This window comes from Fundulus heteroclitus, chromosome 1, assembly GCF_011125445.2.
Source record: "Fundulus heteroclitus isolate FHET01 chromosome 1, MU-UCD_Fhet_4.1, whole genome shotgun sequence".
NCBI classification, from domain to species: Eukaryota; Metazoa; Chordata; class Actinopteri; order Cyprinodontiformes; family Fundulidae; genus Fundulus; species Fundulus heteroclitus.
The window spans coordinates 29,655,271-29,675,239 of record NC_046361.1 but is presented as its reverse complement, the minus strand read 5'-3'; the positions used below and the strand labels follow the sequence as shown (position 1 = coordinate 29,675,239).

Genomic DNA, 19,969 nt, shown 5'->3' with positions numbered 1-19,969 from the left:
AATTTTGTAGTTTTAAGAGAATTGAGCCTGTGTGCATGAGCCAACGATGTCACCTGATCGAATGATTGATGAGGTCTATCATTCAACCAGTTTTAATTAGGATTTGTTTTAATGGCTACAGTTAGGATTTGTTTTAATGGCTAACTTAATTTTCTACGCATCGTTATGCTAACATTTATTGTGACAACACTATCTCACAGACTTATTAGCCTGACTGCAGCATGACTTAATTATGTTTATGTAAGCACAGCAAAACATTTCCTGACAATACTAGGGTTCTCTATAAAGATTCTCTGTGACTACACTAATACAGGTGTATAGCGTGGATAGTTACCCTTTAAGACCTATAGGTTGCCAGAGAGCTGGAGCTGGAGAAAGAAAGAAGCAGCTGTGAATGGATTATTCGACTGAACTCTGCTGTAGACTCTGTGTCTGGATCTGCATGTCGGTTCACATTTGCGTCTCCCAAGCCTTACCCTAACGAGCAGTTCGGGTTGCCCGGAGCACTCCGTATCCACAGACAAAAACAACACACCCAGCATCCATCTCTAGTTCCCGCATCCCGCTGTAAATAAGGAGTTTCTCCTCTCAGGAGGCAGTGCACACTTCCACTTGCATGCTTATACTCTGGGGTCGTCCAGCAGTTGACTGTGAGGGACGTGCAGCTGACACAATGTCCCCAGCCCTGCCTTCTTGCTCTTGTCTAAAGCATCGGACACATGACCAGCGTTATGACGGCCTTCGACTGTTTACAACGTGTGTGCGTGCGTGCGTGTGTGAAGTCTGCGCAAGGCAGTTCTGTCTCCTGGCAACATCCAGCAGCCGCCCTATTCTACTCGGCACCAAGGGATGAATCACATCTTTGTGCTGATGTGTTCAGCTGCCATTCTGGCCCAATGGGCCTCTTTATTATACTCTGGAGCATCCTGGCTCCTTGTCCAGCTCCACAACATGTCCCGAGTTTCCAGGAGAATCTCTCCTCCACACCTAATCCTCTCTCCCGGTTACTTTCTCTCTGGCAAATTCTCCGTCCCTCCTTTTGCATCCTCTTTTCCTCAGGCAATGTCGGAGGACACCAAGCTGTGTTTATCAAAAGCAATCAACAGATGTTTTCATAAACCTACATAACAGCGGGTGTGAAAAGCCTGCGCTATTAGAATGCTAGGTTTTTCTGTCATTAAAAAAGTAAAACAGATTATTTCTAAAACTTTCCTCCTATACTGCAACATGTATCCTGGATTATTTAACTATAGCACAAACAAATATAATGTTAGAGGGAAGACTTTAAAACGCTGCAATAGCCTGGTTGCACAAGTGTGCCCGATGATAAACTCTTTGTGAATTATTTGTCTATAGTTTGCAGACAAGTTCAAAATTACCTAATTGTTCAAAGGTATTTGCCAGGTGAAGAGTGCAAATAAGCCACAGCATTGTATAGATATAACAATGGCACAGTTAAGACAGTCATCAATAATTAAAGAGACAATAGATTTAGACTTAGACTTATACAACTTTACTTGTCATTTTGTATGCACAAAGTGCGTACAGAATGAAATTTCATTTACATACAGCTGGAAAAATCACAGTAAATTGCAGTAAATTTCAGGATAAAGATGCAGCAGCGATTAATGTAAACAATTGAAATGTAAACAATGTAAACGATGCAGGGGAAATAGACAGTGCGCAATTCACGGTGTCCGGGAGAGTATTTTTAAAATCGTGATATATACGAATGTGGTACAGAGTCCATTTGTGGCTTCAGCAGTCAATGGGGCAACATTGACAATAAATAGCTGAATGTTTAAAAAACTGATGAAAAGACAACATTAAAATGGTTAGGAAGGCTTCCCAGAACCTGACAGCAGCGATGAGTAGCTGTAAGGATTTCTGTTTAGTGCTTAACGTGACACAGCGCGCTCATCTGGAGAGTTCGGCCAAACTCAAACTTTCTTAAACGTTGTGGGAGAATTTACTATGGTCTAAACAAACCGAACTGGAAGCTTTTGGAAATTAAAATTAAAGTCTTTTTTTTGTTTTGTTAGGGGGCTGTGTACAAGACATAACATGTACACAGTACCAGAAAGAATTTACACATTCAGCATAGAAGAGGGCCAACATATATTCAAAAGGTGGTTCAGCGATGTGTTATTTTACAGGTGTGCACACTCAGTACAACCAGGGTTGTTGCAGCTATTTTTTCGGCAATATTTTACCTTCTAACATGATCCTAACATGTTTACCTTTCTGTTGAATTCTTTAGGATGTACTAATTAAGTCACAAAAAACATGCTTTTTTATATAGGTGTGCAGATTTTCATATTCACAATTTAAAGCCTGCAGGTGCTCTTACTAATCCGTTCTTTTTCACGTAATAAAGTGATTTAACCTGTAACTTTAATTATTTTTAAAAAAAATCAGCCTGTGGCTTTATCTTTTTAACTTGTTGTTGTCTAATCAGAGTGAAGACGGGCAGCTCGGTGATGTGCAGGTGTAAAGTTAGTTCATCTCGTTGAAATCTTCTTACTGTAACGAGCTTACATGTTGTGTGATGGTTCCCATTCAGTGCTTCGCAGGGCTTCTGAGCACTGGACTTTTTAAGTGCAAAACCTTTATGCCATCAAAATCAAAGGCTGTCACCATATCCCTGATGAGAAGAAAATTTTTTTTCTGGATTTTTCTTCACCAGTTTGCCGTACTATTTTGTTTCTTTGGCAGTTTGTAAACCCTTTTTTATTTTTATTTTTTTTTGCCAAAATGTTTTTTTGGTTTTTTTTGCAACATTCACAAGAAACATTGATAAAAACTAGTTGGAGGCCAACCCTTCAACTGCAGTTTGAACATTTATTTATTTCTGCCTTGGGTGACCTATCAGCTTCTTTGGTCCTCTTCATGGTAAACTCCCTCCCCCCTCTAAAGCTATTCAAATGACACGCTGCAGGATTATCCCTCAGCCTCTGAGATATGCTGGTTTGGTCAGACCGAAAGTCTGTTCTGGGTTCGCTTTGGCCTCGTAGGCTGAAGCTGAGGAAAAAATATTCTACAGATTTGCAACTTCAACTCTTAAGGAGATCGTAGGATTGCCAGTTTTTACATCCTTAAGGAAGTTGTTTGTGGATGGTCTTTACTGTTGTGGTTTTTCTTTTTTAATAATGGAGCCATCTCTGGTAAGTACGTGTGCTGGATACAGGCTAGTTACGGACAAATGTGCAAAAGTAGGGTTTGCAGCAGATAATTCTCCGTTTTAACATCCGTGCTGCCACTGCAACCACTACATGCTCTTAGCAGACTTACAAGATTTAAGATTACAAAAGGGATTGCCTTGTCAGCAAGGATTTTGGACAGTGGTTGGATTGTTAGAAGGATCCAAATGTTTCTTTCAAAGAACAGCTGTTATTTAAATATTTTATACCTGTAATAAGTGCAAGCTCTTTTATACAGTTCCCAGTGCACTGCTGCATAGTTTTCTGTTTTTACTAGAACTCCTTCACTCACCAGTACATGCCCAGGGGAATGTGAGGTGTTTTCACAGTCATTGAGGTGTATTGACCTCAATAAGAGCAGAATAAACCCCTCTGTCTCTTGGGTCACCCAGCAGCCTCCCAGGATAGACCAAAACTGTGACTTTTCAGTGAAGTGTCTTCCTCTTGGCTGTTTATTTTGTTTTTTTTTTGTTTTTTTATAAGCCAAGGCCATGCCATCCTGTAACAGTAAATTACTTCTCTGATTTGTTTCTTACGCTGCTTTTGAAGACGGTATTCTCACTTAACTCATTCTCACCGATGGCAAAGTGTCACAGACTAAACCAGAAATGGATTTTCCTCATTCAAGCTTGAATCAACTAAAGGAGGCGCGTGGAAAGAGCTTCAAAGATCAACAAATGAGTTCAAAGCTCTTTCCAAACAACAGCATTGTGTTAAATTGGGCAGATATTAGAATTTTGGACAAAGACAAAGCTTACATTTGGATTCAGGGTTCGTGCCAGAGCTTAAACGGCTTTGATGTTAAGAGGCATTGTTGTTAAGGAATGTTGGAGCTTATTGGACGTCTTGGCGGACGGACAAGTAGATGGACCAGTGATGGGAGCCAGGATTAAGAACTGAGACTTTGCGCCTGCTTAACTTTTTCACTGCATGAGGCTGAATTGCATCATTTATTTGGCAGACAAATTGGTGGCCCCCCTCTTTTAGAGGCTCATTGTTGGAGAACTGCAACAAAGAGGGGCAACTTGGGGGTCACAAACCATCTGTATGCTGACTGGCTTTTTAGTCGTGATGCTAGAAATAAAATTATTTTGTGTCTTGCCCTTACAAATGTAAAGCTGCAGACTTTGCTGAATTACGCTATAATTTAACTGGAGCATGTTTGGCTCAGATCAGACTAAGACGGAGCTTTTTGGGAACAAACGATGACCACGTGTAAAAGGAACTCGTGTCAAGCGGTAGACATGTTAGAGGATCTGCAAAGACCTGAGATATCTTGTAGAAGTTCACGGCATCATGGACAATCTGAAATCTGGTGAACTGCAGAGGTTAACCGAGAACCCTAACCAGGATATGATCCAACAGGCAGATCACACAGATGTAAATGCATTTTGAAGAGAGGGCAACATAAGAGAAGATTCTGGACTATGAACAATCTAAAGAGACTGCTATTGGGATTGTACAACGTGTTTACTGCAGAGGCGTCGACAGTTTTGTTAAAAACTGTGATCGTGATAAGATTTTTTTATTTATTTTTTCTCCCCACCGGCGAATAATTGTGCTTAAATTAAAATATGGCTTCTTCTGGAAATGTTTGCGTGAACTCAACCTACTGCAGTAAATAAAATCGTTTATTTTGAGGTTTACTTTAAAGCTTTTCACACATTGTAACGAGGGATGCCAACATGTTTGTCTGTGTCTGTAAATTAATAATACGTTTACATGCAGAATACTAAATGAATGCGGAGGACTGAGCCCTAAATGACCATCTTACATTCTCATTGGGTAACATTTCTTGAAAAAAAAATGAAGAAAATCATGCCTCTTATCACCAGTTTAATTTAGTATTGTGTAAGTTGAAAACATTAAGATTTATATAAAATCATGCATTTTTGTTACCTTTATTGCCATGATTCTACGCCTACTTACAGTTTGTTGGGTGCTTATAGTATTAGGTCACATTCAATCACAAGAAAATGGTGTGAGAATAAGAAATGTCTCCTTTTTTTTACCTGCATTGATGTTTTGATACTAAGCAAAATGTTCCTGATATTACAGGGATAAAATCTGAGCTTAAAGTAGTGTAAGTAGAACAAGGCGGAACGATGAGAGCTGGAAGAGCTTCTTGGAAAAAATCACAGAAATCCTTTCCGGCTACTTCTACAGCAACTGAACGGCACAGATTGGCTCTGATTCATGCCCCCACAGTAAAACTTCGCAGTCTTGAAAGGCTACTCTGGTGATTTAGAAACAACCCAGAGTGCACTCCTGATGACAGCCAGTGAAGAAAAGCCATGGATGATTAGAGGCTCGCAGGCCGGTGTGAGCGCTGGTGATAGTAACCAGGGGCGCGATAAAAACGCAGCTCGGGCTAAATCAGTGTTCTGGAGAAACCCCGGCTGAGGTGGACTTTATCGCCCGCTCTGCTGCCGCGACTCCAAACAGCCACAAAGGTTGCAGAATGTTCCCCTGATGATGTTTTGAGCCTGCGAAAATACAGACCCTATTTCACAAGTTTATACTAAATATACAGTGATTTCTCCTTTGTGATCGCGCTGTTATTTTAAGCTTAATTCTTCTTACAGGGACAATTATGTTGTCATCCGTGCACAAAAAGACGCTTGGTTCAAATAAGCCAAACCCATGGAACGGCGTTTGGTGACTCACTCCCGGGACGAAGGATGTCGTAGGAAAGAATTTTGCACTTGATAGGAGAAGAAGGCTGAAGGATGCAGCAAAACGTTTAGGCGTAAAGTGCTGACTCAAATGTGTAATATGAAATAATCTGCACATCAGCTTTAGAGATTCTTATTACCAGTGATGCATTGGACCGTGTTTGACATCCAGAGGGTTACTTAAAACTTGAGCATTTGACCCCTTTGGTTGTTTTGCTCAAAATGTTCAGCTTTCTTCTGAATGCTTGCTTTGTCCATGTTTCTTATCTGAATAGTCTCATTCAGCTAATTTAGCAGTTCTGAAAGCTTTCAGTTAACTAATTAGTTCCTACCATAAATATTGCTAAGTTATAATTTAAAATGTATACGTCAACCTGCCTTTTTATTCAATGTAATAATTATGTTTTTCAAAAGGTAAATGAAGCAACAGCCTCAGTCATGAGACGATTATCGGAAGTGATATATGGTTCACATTTTCGCAACTTGGAGAAATCCCGTTGACATGTAAACAGGGTTTCTCGAAAAGAATCGTGGAATCTATTTATCCTTGGCTGTGCAGTGAGACATTACTCTCTAGTTACCCCGGGTCGATTCCTGAATGATTGAGCCATCCCTTGTGGCAGCTCCTCCCCCAGAAGTGCTTGTGCCGCTGGGGCCTTAGCAAAAAAGGTTTACCTGATCGAATTAAAAATAGACTATTTATTTAAGATAAGATAAGATAGGCTTTATTGATCTTACAATGGAGAAATTCACTTGCCACATCGGTTCATACAAGAAGGTGCAGAGTAGGAAAGGTGCATTCAGTTATATGCAGTTATATTTAGAGATTTTATCACTTTAATATTTGATGTTGCTCTGCTTTTGTTTGTTTGCATCATCTGCCACATTACACTCATCGGCTGTTGTGTACAAGTGTTTCCTCCATACAGCTTAGACCAGGGGTCACCAACATGGTTGGTAGCCCCCAAGGACCACATGTGGTGCCCTCAGGCCCAGCACAGTCCTTCAGTGAGCTGCATCTAAAATGTTATTTTAGTCTGTTGCTCTGCTTTTGTAATCTCATTTGCATTTATATAGATTTAATAATTACAGTATCTAAAAAAAAAACATTACAAATATGTTTATTGGTGAACGCTGACTCTTCTAGTTCAAACTGGTAGTCCTTCGCGTGACACGGTACCGATGAAGTAGCTCTCAGTTTCAAAAAGGCCGGTAACCCCTGTCTTACACAGTTGCTCATTATTTAGTAATGTTCTTTAAACTTGTTTCCTTTCCTATCCAACCTAATTCTGGAAGTGACCCGCTGTGGGGAACCTGAAGACATCCTAAAGACTGAGCCGGTTTCAGAGAGGCTTTCGCAGAGAGACTCACTATTAGAGCAGAAATCGGACAAATCTGTCAAAATTAAACAGTCCACGTCTGATCCAATAAGGCCCTCTTCTCAGTTCTATCACGGCAGCTCTGGTGCTTAAATTTTGTTCTGAATCTTGGCCTACCATCGCCCATTTCCGTTCCCCACCTTAGATTAAGTAGATACTATACCTGAGATCTCGGCAATAAAATTCCTTTCTTTAGGTCTCTAGAAAACTGAAAAGATCTCTAGGTTCTTACGCTGTTGTTGTTTTTTTCGTGTTATTTTGAATGTTCACTTTCTAGTATAAATTTGTCCGGGAGTCTTTAGTGTGTAAAATAAGGACTGTTGTTCCTCTTCATTTGTTAGCCGTTTCCTGTTTTGCGGGTTGCTTTTGTTGAACTTGTCAGCGGAGATCAGATATTAGGTTCATTAATTCTAAAGTTATTTTCTGATTTCACTGAATATGAGCTTTTGTTGGTTCTTTTTATACTCTTAAGATCCCTATTGTAACTATGATAGTAGAAGAATTCTCTTCTAAGCTCCTGAACACTAAGATGAATGTTAATAGTGTTTAGGAACATTACACTAATGTAACATAGCTGATTATCGCTTCACTTCATTTCAGGTGAATGCTAAACCAAATCATGACTGAGATATATTCTAGCTGAAGAGCTCATGATTCTAATTAAAATGGTGTCAGTGTTAAAGTTTATTTGCACTTTTAAAACATGTAAATAATACCTGAAGTCTCCTACAATCCACCCTAAATGCAACGATCAAGAAAGCATTTCTGCCAAGAACATCATTATCAACAGCCTCATCATTGTTACCTACCGGTCTATACGTCTTATTGTCATACCGCCTGTTGTTGGACAATGAAGATCTCTCTGTCTGGACAAAGATATTAGTCATGAGAGTAAAATGGATTCGACTTCAGACAGAATTCAATATCTATTTAGTGGGGAGCAGTCTCATGCATTTTCACCAAGGTGGTTGATATTGAAGAAATGTCAAACGCGTAAATATAAATCGCCTTAAAAGCTTAAGGTATTCGGAGCTAATGTGAATTAACCGACTAATTGGTGATTACAATCAAAAGACACAATGAGGTGTATAAATAGCGTCTCGATCTTGTTTCAGTGTTTGTTTCTTTTTTTTTGTTCTTCAATGCACGCACAGGATTTCTCGGCTGGCTGGATTCAACGCACGTGTGTTCTTTGTGTTTGGGCTTAATATTTCTCCAAAACAAAGTATGCCAAAAACAAAAAATCAATTTACATGGGAATGATTTCAGGTCAGAGCTAAGTTCTCCTGCTCTGACGTCTTTTTGTAGGACACACCAATATAAAATGGCCCTCAACGTTCCTCAGGGCACAGCGCTGTGTGCTTGGTAGAGGGAACTATTTTTAGCACATTATTATAGATGTCTCATAAGATCCCCTCCACGCGCTACAGTGAAACCTTCCCTCCATTTATAGGGCAAAACAACCACATCGCTGATCCACAGAGGCTGTTTTGTCGCTCCGATTGTGCGATGCAGCTTTTCTCATGTCTTTGTCGTTGCTCTCTTTCAGTGCATGAGGAACCCAGGTCTCCTGCAGAGGACAGGTTTAGTCATTAGAGCGCTTTGCCACATCCAGGAAAATGTCTGGCTCCTACGATGAATCTGCAGGTGCTGACGACACCATGGACAGCTTCTGGGAGGTAAAGACCAGCCACCGTGTCTGCTCTGTGCACCTTTAACGTGCGGCACTGTTCTTCAATCCCTCACGCTTAAGCAACAACTTGGCACTTGACGTCAGGCAGTCGCTACTTAAAGGGGCCATGACATCCTTTTCTAAATCATTTCATGTAGTTGATGTTGCTGCATATGTAAATTCTCCAAAAAATTTCGTTAAAAGAAATGTCGGCTTGTTGTTCTGTCAGGCCAAAAGTCCCTCCTCAGTAAAAGGGTAGAGTGCGTTAATGATATGCAGCTCTACCCAGTTGACTTCATTCTGATTGGCTACAACCATATTTGGAAAACGCTCGCTCTCTCGGGCATCGACAGGAAAATCGTGCCCCTGATAGCGGTTTAGCTTCAGTTAGTCAGTTACAAACGCACCTTTCTTACATTTGGCAACATTTAGAAATGTTGTAAATGTTTCCTCTGTGTAATTTGTGTTGTTGTATTCTTTTAATTATGACAACTGCTTTTACCATTTATTGTTTTTACATGTACAGTGACCTTGAGTGTTTTGAAAGGCGCTTGAAATAAAATGTATTATTATTATTATTAAATAAACTTACAGGTAGTGACAGTGTCTTGGTGCAGAAGTTGTTTGTTGAAAACCTCACGGGAAAAGTCTTTATTAAAGTCCCCATAAATGAAAATTTGGGCCCTCTTCTGTGATTCTCTCGTCCTTCCGATGTGAGTGGAACCTTCCCGCTTTTTTGAGCACCGTCAGAAGGCTGTTTGCTTCGTAGTGTGCTCTGGTTGGAGAATATGAATTAAGTAGAAAGACAACATGCCCGTTTTCTGATCTGACCGTTTTTGAGCAAAGTAACAAAGCTGACCGCCCCTAAGGAGGTCCTTTGGTATTCAGTTTTAACATTCACATGAACTTATCAGTGCACAACAGGTCATATTATACCCCCAAAACCTCAGAAAAATTGAATTTGCTGTCATGGCCCCTTTAAAAGATGAAGTTTAAACAATGTTTTATTATCATGAAATGTCAAAGAAAATTTTAGTAACCAAGCATAATAAAGGTGTTTAGAAAGCTTTAACACAGAAGGATACTTGGAATTTTGTTCCCCCCCATAGGTACAGAGAATGATCATTTCAGTGTAGCTGTATTTAAATAAAAGCTTTATCATGTGTAAAAAGAGGTGGAACACATCCTTGTTGAAGTCAAATAATCAGCATGCAAACCTGCATGTGTTAAGACTTAAAAATATAGAACTATAACTCCTCGTTGCATAAGGAATTGAGTGGTATTAATTAAAGTGCCAGTGTGAATCATTAAGGCTAGCTAATCTACTGGCAGAAACGAGATATAATATCCATGTCTTCATAACAGCAGAATTATGGAAAATTAAGAATTATTGCTTTTTCATTGCCTTAAAACGAGCAATCAATGGGAAGAAGCCTCACCCATGCCCCTCCTCTATTACCACAGTAGCTCACAGGAGACAAAATATGAGGGTTTGATGGGCAATATTTACATTTTGAGCTGCTGGGTGACATTACATTCTTCATTCTAGAGTTTTAATTTGGGATAAATTGTGGATATACACTGGATATATTAGATAGTTCTCATTATCCACTCCGATGCCCAGCTGTGCCATGTCTTTACTGATTTTGCTGTCACAAAACATGTCACTAAAGCATCAGTTAGCCAGTTATTATTGTCGGCTGTGAAAAAAGAGATCTATTCATAAAACCCTCCGAGTAGACTAAAGGTGAATTTTGAATGAAGCAATCATCTAAAGCAGAAACTTAATTTAAGTGTCGCCAGAACATGTAACGACTGTTTTCCCCCGAATGCCCTCTCTGACGGAGGCCCCCGATGGAGTCCTAAGCAAAACTGTAAAATGAAGTGAATACGAGCATATGTTTCACTTTAGGCTGCTTTAGGTATGTCCCACCGAAGAATTTCCCACTACTTGTGGGAAATAGCGAGTTGACATGAGTCAACACACTTCAAAAGAAGGCAGCACTTCTCAGAAAAGCCAGGTAATAGTTGAATATTTAGGATAAATCCCAGGGAGACCTACGCTGCGGACGTTTTTAAAAGCGAGTAAGAGTGTTCGGTTCTTTCAAAACTTGTACAAACGACAACCTCAGGGTCTCCCAGCTGCTGTTTCCTTCAAAGGCTTCTTGAGACTGGTTCAATAAAACGGAGGCAGTCCCAACTGAACCCGCTTCAACACAGAAATTATTTCTTTACAGCCTGCTGCTTTAAAAAAATAAATAACTTTGATCTCCGTAGGTAGATTGTATTTTAACCTAACTGTTTCGGTTTTATGACATTTCTTTACATGTGTGAGGCAATCCAAATAAAAAATAGAGGAAAAAGAAAACATATTTCCTGTGTTAATAGTAACATTGCACATAAATACACTGATTAGATTCAAACCTTCATTTTTTTCCCCCCCGAACATTCTTAAGAGATTACCCGACTATTTTCCCATTTTTGCCAAAAGGCTATTTGTATGTGTTGGACAGGGGACTGAGAATCACCCCTAAAAACAGAGGACAAACAAAAACAACAGCAAACTTAATTGATGTCCTTTAAGAGCAGCTCTGTTGAATATTTCATTTATGATATATGAAATAAACAATGTACAATATAGAAGACAGAATCTTTTTCAAGGATTGCTTTCAGCTTGAACTTCCTTGCGTATGTCCTGAGACATTTGATCCGTATGGAGACATGCTTTTGCCTTTGATTCCATTTATTTTGTAAGGTGCACCTAGGGCTGCGCGATATGGCTGAAAAATGTCTCACAAGCCTTTCATATCAGTCGATATCGATAATTATTGGGCAATGTTTTGTTTACCTATTTGAAACAAGGACCAGGGGAAAAAAGACAGAATTTAAACTGTAATCCTAGCCCTGTTTAAATGTAACCTTTAAAACATCTCAGCCCTACTACCAACCTTGCTTAGTTTGACCATGAGAGGTTGAGAGTCTAAATCCTTTCCTCTGCCTGTATCCCCCAGAATGCCTTGTGTTTCTGGATGGGAATTCTTGAACATTTTATCTGAAGTATTTTATGTTGATATTGATCAGATGTCTACCACGATATATACTGACATTAATATAATGCCCAGCCCTAGGTGCACCATTTACTCCTTCAGTTGAATGTAACAATGCTCAACGCTTCCAATTTAGTTTTATCAGATACCATGATCTGCCTCCTAAAATTATGATCTGTGTCTGAGTACCTTTGCATACTTTAACCTAACTTTTAATGCTGCTTCTGCAACAATGGCCTCTTCCTTTCTGAGTGCCATTTCATCCCACGTTGGCACAGGACTCGTTTCACAGTGGATAATGACACTCTCTTACCTCCTTCAGCCAACATTTTCACATTGGCTGCTGCTGTTTTGCTAGGGTAGAGTCAGACATTTTGCACAAAAGCATCTTTCATGATTCTCTTTTGATTCTTCTATGATATAATTTTTTTTTTCAGGTTTTTTTCTCTTAAGATTGTTGCAATGCGATCCAAGTGCAACAAATGTAAAAATTAAACATCTATTTTTTTTTTTTTTTTACTTAAGTTTCTCCCTCGTTACGTTGTTAATATTCCTCGTGATGTAGATGTAATTGTGGTTTATTACATTTAGTAGGTGTGTGTTAGTAGGCTTGCGTCATAATTACGGTTGCAGTAAATATGCACAAGTTATAGGCCTTCTGTAGGAATGGGGACAGGCATGTGTGAAGATATGTGTGTGAGCGTGTGCACACATAAAACCCACCGAATTAGCTCTAATGAATTCTCTCCGAACAGAGACTTCTTTGTGTCAGGGCCCTCTTAGCTGCAGAGACTCAGACAAAGCGACTCAGTCATCAGCCGCTCTGAGGCAGCCTTTCACCACATGCACCTGCAAGTAGCATCGGTGCTCTAGCGACACAGATAAGGTTATCTTATGATGTATAAATGTCAATAAAATGCTTTGCTATCTGCCATTTGGTGTCACTAAAGCTCCTGTTTAGAAACTTGACATTGCTGGTAGATGCACTGCAGGTACTGGCGCTCGGGTGCGTTTTTTGTGTGTAGAAACGGGCCACCTACAGGTTGTTGGTGGTGTGACTTGGCGAGCCGTCACACAGGACAAAAGTCATACCGTTACACACCTGTCTCACAGTCTCCCTGCAGCTTTCATCTCAAACAGTAAACACACACGGAAACCAGCGTCCAGACCAATCACAGGGCAGCTTTGCAGCCTGCAAAACACCTCAGACCGGCTCTCAGTGACCAGCGCCTGAATGGCTCTATATGCACTATACCATCAGCAGCATATACATCACACACACAGAGACAGAGACAGAATATCTGTGGTATTTCTGTCTCTCTTCCTCGTCATCCATCCCTGAGAATCTGTCTGGATGTATTATACCACTCAAGAGGATTAAAGCAGCACACACGCATACACACATACACTCTCATGTACCCATGCAAACACAAGCCCTTGACATTGCATAACTCCACATGCACAGGCACGGGTAAATCCCCCCCCCCCCCCTTCCGTTACCCTGCCTTCATCATGCACCATGAGCTCACACCCCCCTGCAGGCAACCAAGGAGGCGGAGCCATCCGGCAGGCTCCTATTTTTTAAGGCAGTTTCTCTTAAGGTGGCAGGATCTAAAACAATAAAATAAAAAAAAATAGAAACTCAGGAATTTAATTATGGAAACTATCATTTGAATACTATGTGGTTTTATGCTGTCAAAGAGTGAAACAAATTAGCAGGCTAAAAGGACAACTTGTACCATTTAAGAGATAAGATGTAAATATGCGCTAGCTGATGCACAGTAGTGAAAAATTTCAAAGTTTAAAAAGGAAAAAAAAAACATGATTTATTTTGATGTCTTTTTGCAGTTTTCCAAATTAAATCTTTTAATCTCAGTTGTGTTATCCTTTTGGTGACTGTATTGAAAGGGGGGTGGGGGGCGGAGTGGAGCGTCAAGTTATATTTAATAGAATAGAATAGTAAGCCCCTATTGTCGTTATCCACAGTCCAATGAGATTTAACAGATTTAACAAAACAATAAATTACCATTATTCTAACCAAACCTGGCAGATTAAATGATTCTTGGAGAGCATGAGAGCGATATTTCCACATGTTTGAACATAATCTTCATCTACCTTAAATAGATCTTTAGTAGAAAGGAAAAGCTCTGATTTTGGCTCAACTGGTTTTCTAATCTAAACATGCATTCACCTTTTCCACATCCTTATCAGCTGTCTGTTCAGTAAAGGCCTCTGACAAACCTGCCAGGGCTTCATAGCGATATTCAAAATTACAGTGAAGAAGTAGGCCGGCTAAATAAATTACATCTATTTATTTAGTTTATTTAGGGGTATCAGACTAATAGGCTAAATACAAATGCAAGCCATATGCTTTGAATTTTTTGTTGTTGTTTTTCATTGTGAAAACTGCCACAATTATGCACTTCTTTCTATTGGTTCATCACATAAAAAGCGAATAGAATTCATGGATGTTTGTAGTACTGTAATCAGATAAAATGCAAAAAAAAAAAAAGTTAAAAGGGCATGACTTATTTTTAGTCATGCATTTTATTCTGCATTTTATTGTGGTTTATGTGGTTATACCATCATGGGAAAACGGATAGGCTTTCGAATGATGAATGTTTTCTTGTGTACAAAGATCTCCTGGCACGCCAATGAGACTGTCCCTGTGCAGTCAAAGCTTATTTAATTCTCTTTTAGACTAAGAAACGCTTGATTGTAGACAAAAGTCTATGTTCTCTTTTGTATTTTTGCTGCAATTGCCGGTTTCAGATAACAATATGTTTTAATGCTTTTCACATTTAGGCCCAGTCTAATATAGGCAGTTTAGTTTAGTGTTTTCTTCTCTCTCTCTCTCTCTCTCTCTTTCTCCCTCTGGGTCTGACTCTCTCTTTCTGTGCTCAGGTGGGGAACTACAAACGTGCTGTCAAGAGAGTTGACGATGGCCATCGGCTCTGCAACGATCTTATGGGCTGCCTGCAAGAACGTGCCAAGATAGAAAAGTCTTATGGTGATCAGCTAACTGCGTGGTCCAAGAGATGGAGACAACTTATTGAAAAAGGTTCAGCTTTTATTTTCCACTGGAATAAAGGGACTATTAAAGGGATAGTTAGAATCAGAGGAGGTTCAGACAAAAGGTTACATTTAAAATGTTAATATCTTATCAGAATATATCAGAAGATAACGGCTGGCAACTTTATGCAGTATAAATCCAGACTCATTGCTAACAGAGGCTAGATCCAAGACCAAAAGAGAATTCAACCAACTCAAAAATTTCTGTATCATCTTTTTAGCAAATCAGCATCAAATTTATTTATTCTCAGGACGTTGAAATAAGTGTGTGACTTTAATCTTAGACTATTATGACTTTATTTTTGTAATTTCCAAAAAGAATCAAATTTGTATTATGGTCATTGTAGATTAAAAAAATTGCCACAGGAGAGTAAATTGCCACAAAAAACTCACATATTTGTGAGAAAAAAACTTGGATGTTTTTCTGATGTTGAAAAGTCGTACATTTCCGAGAAATTTTTTTTTTTCAATGACTAAAGGATTAAAATTTCTATATTAAAACAGGTATATCTCTGACACTGGAAAGTCAAAAATTTTGCATCATCAATTGGACCCCCACAAGGTTTCTTGTGACCCCCTGGGGGGTCCCGACCCCCACTTTGGGAACCCCTGCTTTAAAGCATCCTCCTCTTTGCATTTGATGGCAATTTATAGAGAAACCAATAATTATGAGAGTAGGATTCAGTACCTCAACACCGATTTTCCTTGTCTGAAACATGTAAACAAAACATACAAAACATTTTTAGCCAGCGTCACTACCGAGGAATAACCGAGTGTGGGAGGAAAAAAAAGCTTTTTTTTTTTTTTTAAACAGCAACATGACATTTATGGTTGTTACATTGCTCTGCTTTACATAAGTTACTATGACAGGAAATGCTTTATATGTCACATTCTGTTCTTGAGATGGACCCAAATACAGGCAGGAGGCAGGCAAAAATATAGTCAGCTATAGTTTTAATGTGAGCTAAACTGAGTGAACTTAGCAAGAATGCAATGGAAGCACAACAGAAATAACCAGCTTCAGCATTGGGGGGGAAAAAAAGTACGGTAGAATCGGACAAGGTGTGAACAACAGCGTAAATATTAAGAGGAGTGATTATAGAAACAAAGAGCGTTAGGTCTAATTAGCTAAATGCGTTGCAGCTGGAGAGGAAGCATGACTGCAGGAGCAGAGGAAATAATACTCACTTTTTTCTGGTTTCGCGTGTCCTGTCTGGCTGTGTAGCACCAGACAGGACTGCTTTCCCCGTGCCATATTTTGGGGTTATTTCAAGTTTAATGGACCCGAAAACGGAAAGGTGAAAGAGAAAGAAAGGAAGGGAGAAAGGTGAGGCAAAACGTAAAAAAGGGAGAAAAGGTGACAAAAATAGAGCAGAGGAAAATATGGGTGCAAGATAATATCCTCAGAGTCTGCTTCTATACCTGGAGAGAGAGAGAGAGAGAGAGAACAGCAAAACAAACTGAAGAAGAATCACAGGTACAAACAACCAACACTTATGATATGATTTTAGGTGCAGGGAGTCTCCGCATTTAGTGGAGACATGAGATGCCCCAGGAGAGGGGGGCAGCCCAAAACTCAACCCGACACAATCACACACGTTGCCACCCTAATGCACAAACATGCACTCTTTAGTACTAACTGAGTAGGAATGAGGACCCAGGGGAAAAGTATGATCAAGAAAATGAACCACCTGAGAACGCAGTATGGGTGACCAAAAGCTGTCTTGCCATGTATGCCGGTGTGTGCTTGTCGGGCCTGTCTAAACATGAGGAGTTCATGGAGATTTAGTGGATGTGCTACGACTCTGAAGCATGTGTGTTGCTTTTGATGCCCCGCCGGTCTGAATAGTGTGTTTGTGTTGGGATCAAGGCCGTGGAATTTCCCGCGTCCTGTTGCGTAAAGATGGGTTATGTTCGGGATTTCACTGGGTGTTTTCTTCTTGAGTTTCATATTTAAAGATCTGTGGACTATGTTCGAATAAAATTTAGATGGTCAGTAAGTGCCCCCTAGTGGTCAGAAAGTAATCAGTTTAATTAATCATAAATGAGGTCGAGCTATCAATTCACCGTTTTGTTTCAAGCATCTGGCATGCCGTGCTAAGTTAACTTTCAGGCTGCACTGCAAAACATAAAATTAGGAGAACGTATTAATGGTCATTGCTGTCATATATTAGTCACTGTTGTGTAGATTATGTAGCAGTATTGCGCATTTATGCTATACAGTTAAATCTAAAATAGTTCATACTTCTGGCAGAATTAAACAGAGAGTTATTTTCATTAAAACAAAGTTTGTTTTAAAGAGGAATTGAAATAACAAGATGACAAAACAATCTTTAGGGAGCATCACTTCTGAAAATAAATTTTTTTGTTTGCAATTACATTTTATTCAAACACTGGTATGATAAAAATGGCTGACATTTCCACAGAAATTATCTTTAGTGATGAGTTCCAAGTCTCCTTACCAGTGACCTAATTTTTAGCTTCTCACACAGATTCACCTGAAAACTGCTTTGGTCTGCTCCACATGTTAATATTACCTCCATTTAGAGGAAACATGTGGGCAAAAGCAAAAGATTACTTTAAACCTGACTCTTCTATGAGCATGAATAATTTTGGCCTTTACTGTACATTGCATATACCGAAGCAGTCCTGCATCAGAATGTTTCAACATGTCTAAATAATCTGTGTAAATCTGATTTATCCAGTAGTTTATTCAGCAGTATCAAAATGTTACTAAGATGATTTCAGAGCTTTATTTTCCTGTGGCAGACACGCAATACAGTGATGGGGTCATTAGGACAATGAGATTACACGTGTCATCCACAGTAGATGTTTCACAAGGATCATCAGTGGTGGCACGCCATTTTCTTACCTGCATTACAAAACACCTTGAAATACTCATCATCCTCTGTGAGGTAACTACCAAATGTTTATAGGTGACATTTCTTTTAAGAAGATAAAAGCTCGTGCTGGTGAAGATTCTCAGTCATCCAGGTCATGGTCATTCCAAAAAAAGGTAAAAAACAAAGCAACTGGACTTGTTTTCCGTAGTTGAAGACGTTTCGCTTCCTCTCCCGGAAGCTTTCTCAATTCAATCGTCATCCCATATGTTGCTGGAGTCTCTGAAAAACTCAAGAGGATTTTCTCCAAACATAAAATCCCAGTACATTTCAAACCAAACAGGACCCTCAGACAGAGGCTGGTGCATCCCAAGGACAAAACCCCCAAACCTAAGATGAGCGGAGTGGTGTATGCAGTTCAGTGCAGTGAGGAATGTTCTGATCTTTATATTGGAGAAACCAAACAACCTCTCCACAGACGCATGGCTCAACACAGGAGAGCTACCTCCTCAGGTCAAGACTCTGCTGTCCACTTACACCTAAAGGACAAAGGACACTCTTTTGAGGACCAAAATGTTCACATTTTGGACAAAGAAGACAGATGGTTTGAAAGGGGTGTGAAGGAAGCCATCTACGTCAAGAGAGAAAGACCAACCTTAAACAGAGGAGGAGGCCTTAGGTTCCAACTCTCAAAAACTTACAACACAGCTATAGGATTAATTCCAGCCAATCGTCAACTTAACTCTCACCCTCATTCAGGTGATTAAAACATTGTTCCTTTAAGCCAAGCCAATAACAACTCTAACGACTCCTCGTTACAGGGGAGTGGACCAGTTTCGGTCCATTCCGCTGGCTTAATGGTTTTAACGACCGCCCATTACTAAGGGGTGGTCCTGTTTCGGTTGAATTTGCATGTTATCTAAGCCATTACAGGCCTTTGTTTGGAATGGTATAAAGCTTGTTACTCATCATTACTCCAGACTTTTTGAATTGAGAAAGCTTCCGGGAGAGGAAGCGAAACGTCTTCAACTACGGAAAACAAGTCCAGTTGCTTTTGTTTTTTACCTTTTTTTTTGGGAAGATAAAAGCTCCTCTTGGACTAGCCATTAGTTTCAGACTCCAGGGTCCAACAAAGGATTCATGCTATCCAAAGACACATTCGTAATGTCTGATTTGTCATAATGATGTTGGACAAAATTATTCTGCTCCGGATCTTTAATTTGAAATGAATCAACCGGTGCATCTCTCAGGTCCACAGTACGGCTCCGTGGAGAGAGCCTGGCTCGCGGTCATGACAGAGGCGGAGAGAGTGAGTGAGCTGCACCAAGATGTGAAGAACAACCTGATGAACGAAGACGTTGAGAAAGTCAAGAACTGGCAGAAGGAGGCATATCATAAGCAAATGATCGGAGGTTTCAAGGAGGCCAAGGAAGCAGACGAAGGCTTCAAAAAGGCTCAGAAACCGTGGGCCAAAAAGCTCAAAGAGGTGAGAAAGTATACAGATACCTTCAGTAATCAGCGTTGTGGTTCTGTTTTTTATTAACTTAAAATTATTCAAAAAAATTAAGTGGCTAAGAAAAGTATTAGTTAATCTAGTATCTAACAGAAAAGAGAAAATTAAAATGTTCGTAAAACTGTGACCCCCTTGGCCACATTTTGGACACCTCTATTCTAAGTGGGCATGAGTTAATTCAACATGTAGCAGATGTATCTGGTAGAAAGGTGATCATTGCTGCTTTGGGGTTAGAAGTTTTATTTCAATAGGCACGTTTTTTTTTTTTTTTTTAAATCTTGACGATTTCTGTGTTTGGGCGTGCAGATGGAGGCAGCTAAGAAAACATACCATATGGCCTGCAAGGAGGAGAGGCTGGCTGCAGCCCGAGAGGCGAATGGCAAGACTGAGGCTTCTGTCACACCAGACCAGCAGAAAAAACTTCACGAGAAAGTGGACAAATGCAAACAGGACATGCAAAAGGTAAAGACCTCAAACTTTTACAACTTGTTAGAGTACAAAGATTAAAAAGAGATTTTTTTTTCTTGTCTTCTAAACTTATTGCATACTTAAACATTCATGCATGACATTT

General features: G+C 39.7%; 1 protein-coding gene and 1 long non-coding RNA gene across 3 annotated transcripts in view; one reads left to right on the top strand and one right to left on the bottom strand.

Annotated features, from left to right (window-relative positions):
• LOC118563934 overlaps positions 1-628 on the bottom strand; it is an 8,585-nt gene extending 7,957 nt beyond the window's left edge. The window contains exons 1-2 of the long non-coding RNA XR_004931540.1: positions 477-628; positions 335-368 (exon numbers count right to left, since the gene is read on the bottom strand). This is a non-coding gene — a long non-coding RNA (uncharacterized LOC118563934). The remainder of the gene's footprint in view (positions 1-334; positions 369-476) is intronic.
• The window catches only part of LOC105928610 (protein kinase C and casein kinase substrate in neurons protein 1), a 59,451-nt gene that overhangs the window by 27,395 nt on the left and 12,087 nt on the right, over positions 1-19,969 (top strand). Inside the window, exons 1-5 of one of the 2 annotated variants that reach the window (XM_012865959.3) lie at positions 2,950-3,164; positions 8,804-8,933; positions 14,878-15,034; positions 19,136-19,371; positions 19,705-19,860. In XM_012865959.3, the coding sequence (XP_012721413.1) occupies positions 8,874-8,933; positions 14,878-15,034; positions 19,136-19,371; positions 19,705-19,860 (609 nt within the window). In that variant the 5' untranslated portion in view covers positions 2,950-3,164; positions 8,804-8,873. Of the gene's footprint in view, positions 1-2,949; positions 3,165-8,803; positions 8,934-14,877; positions 15,035-19,135; positions 19,372-19,704; positions 19,861-19,969 lie in introns of those variants that run through there. The other variant, XM_012865958.3, reaches the window with a different exon arrangement.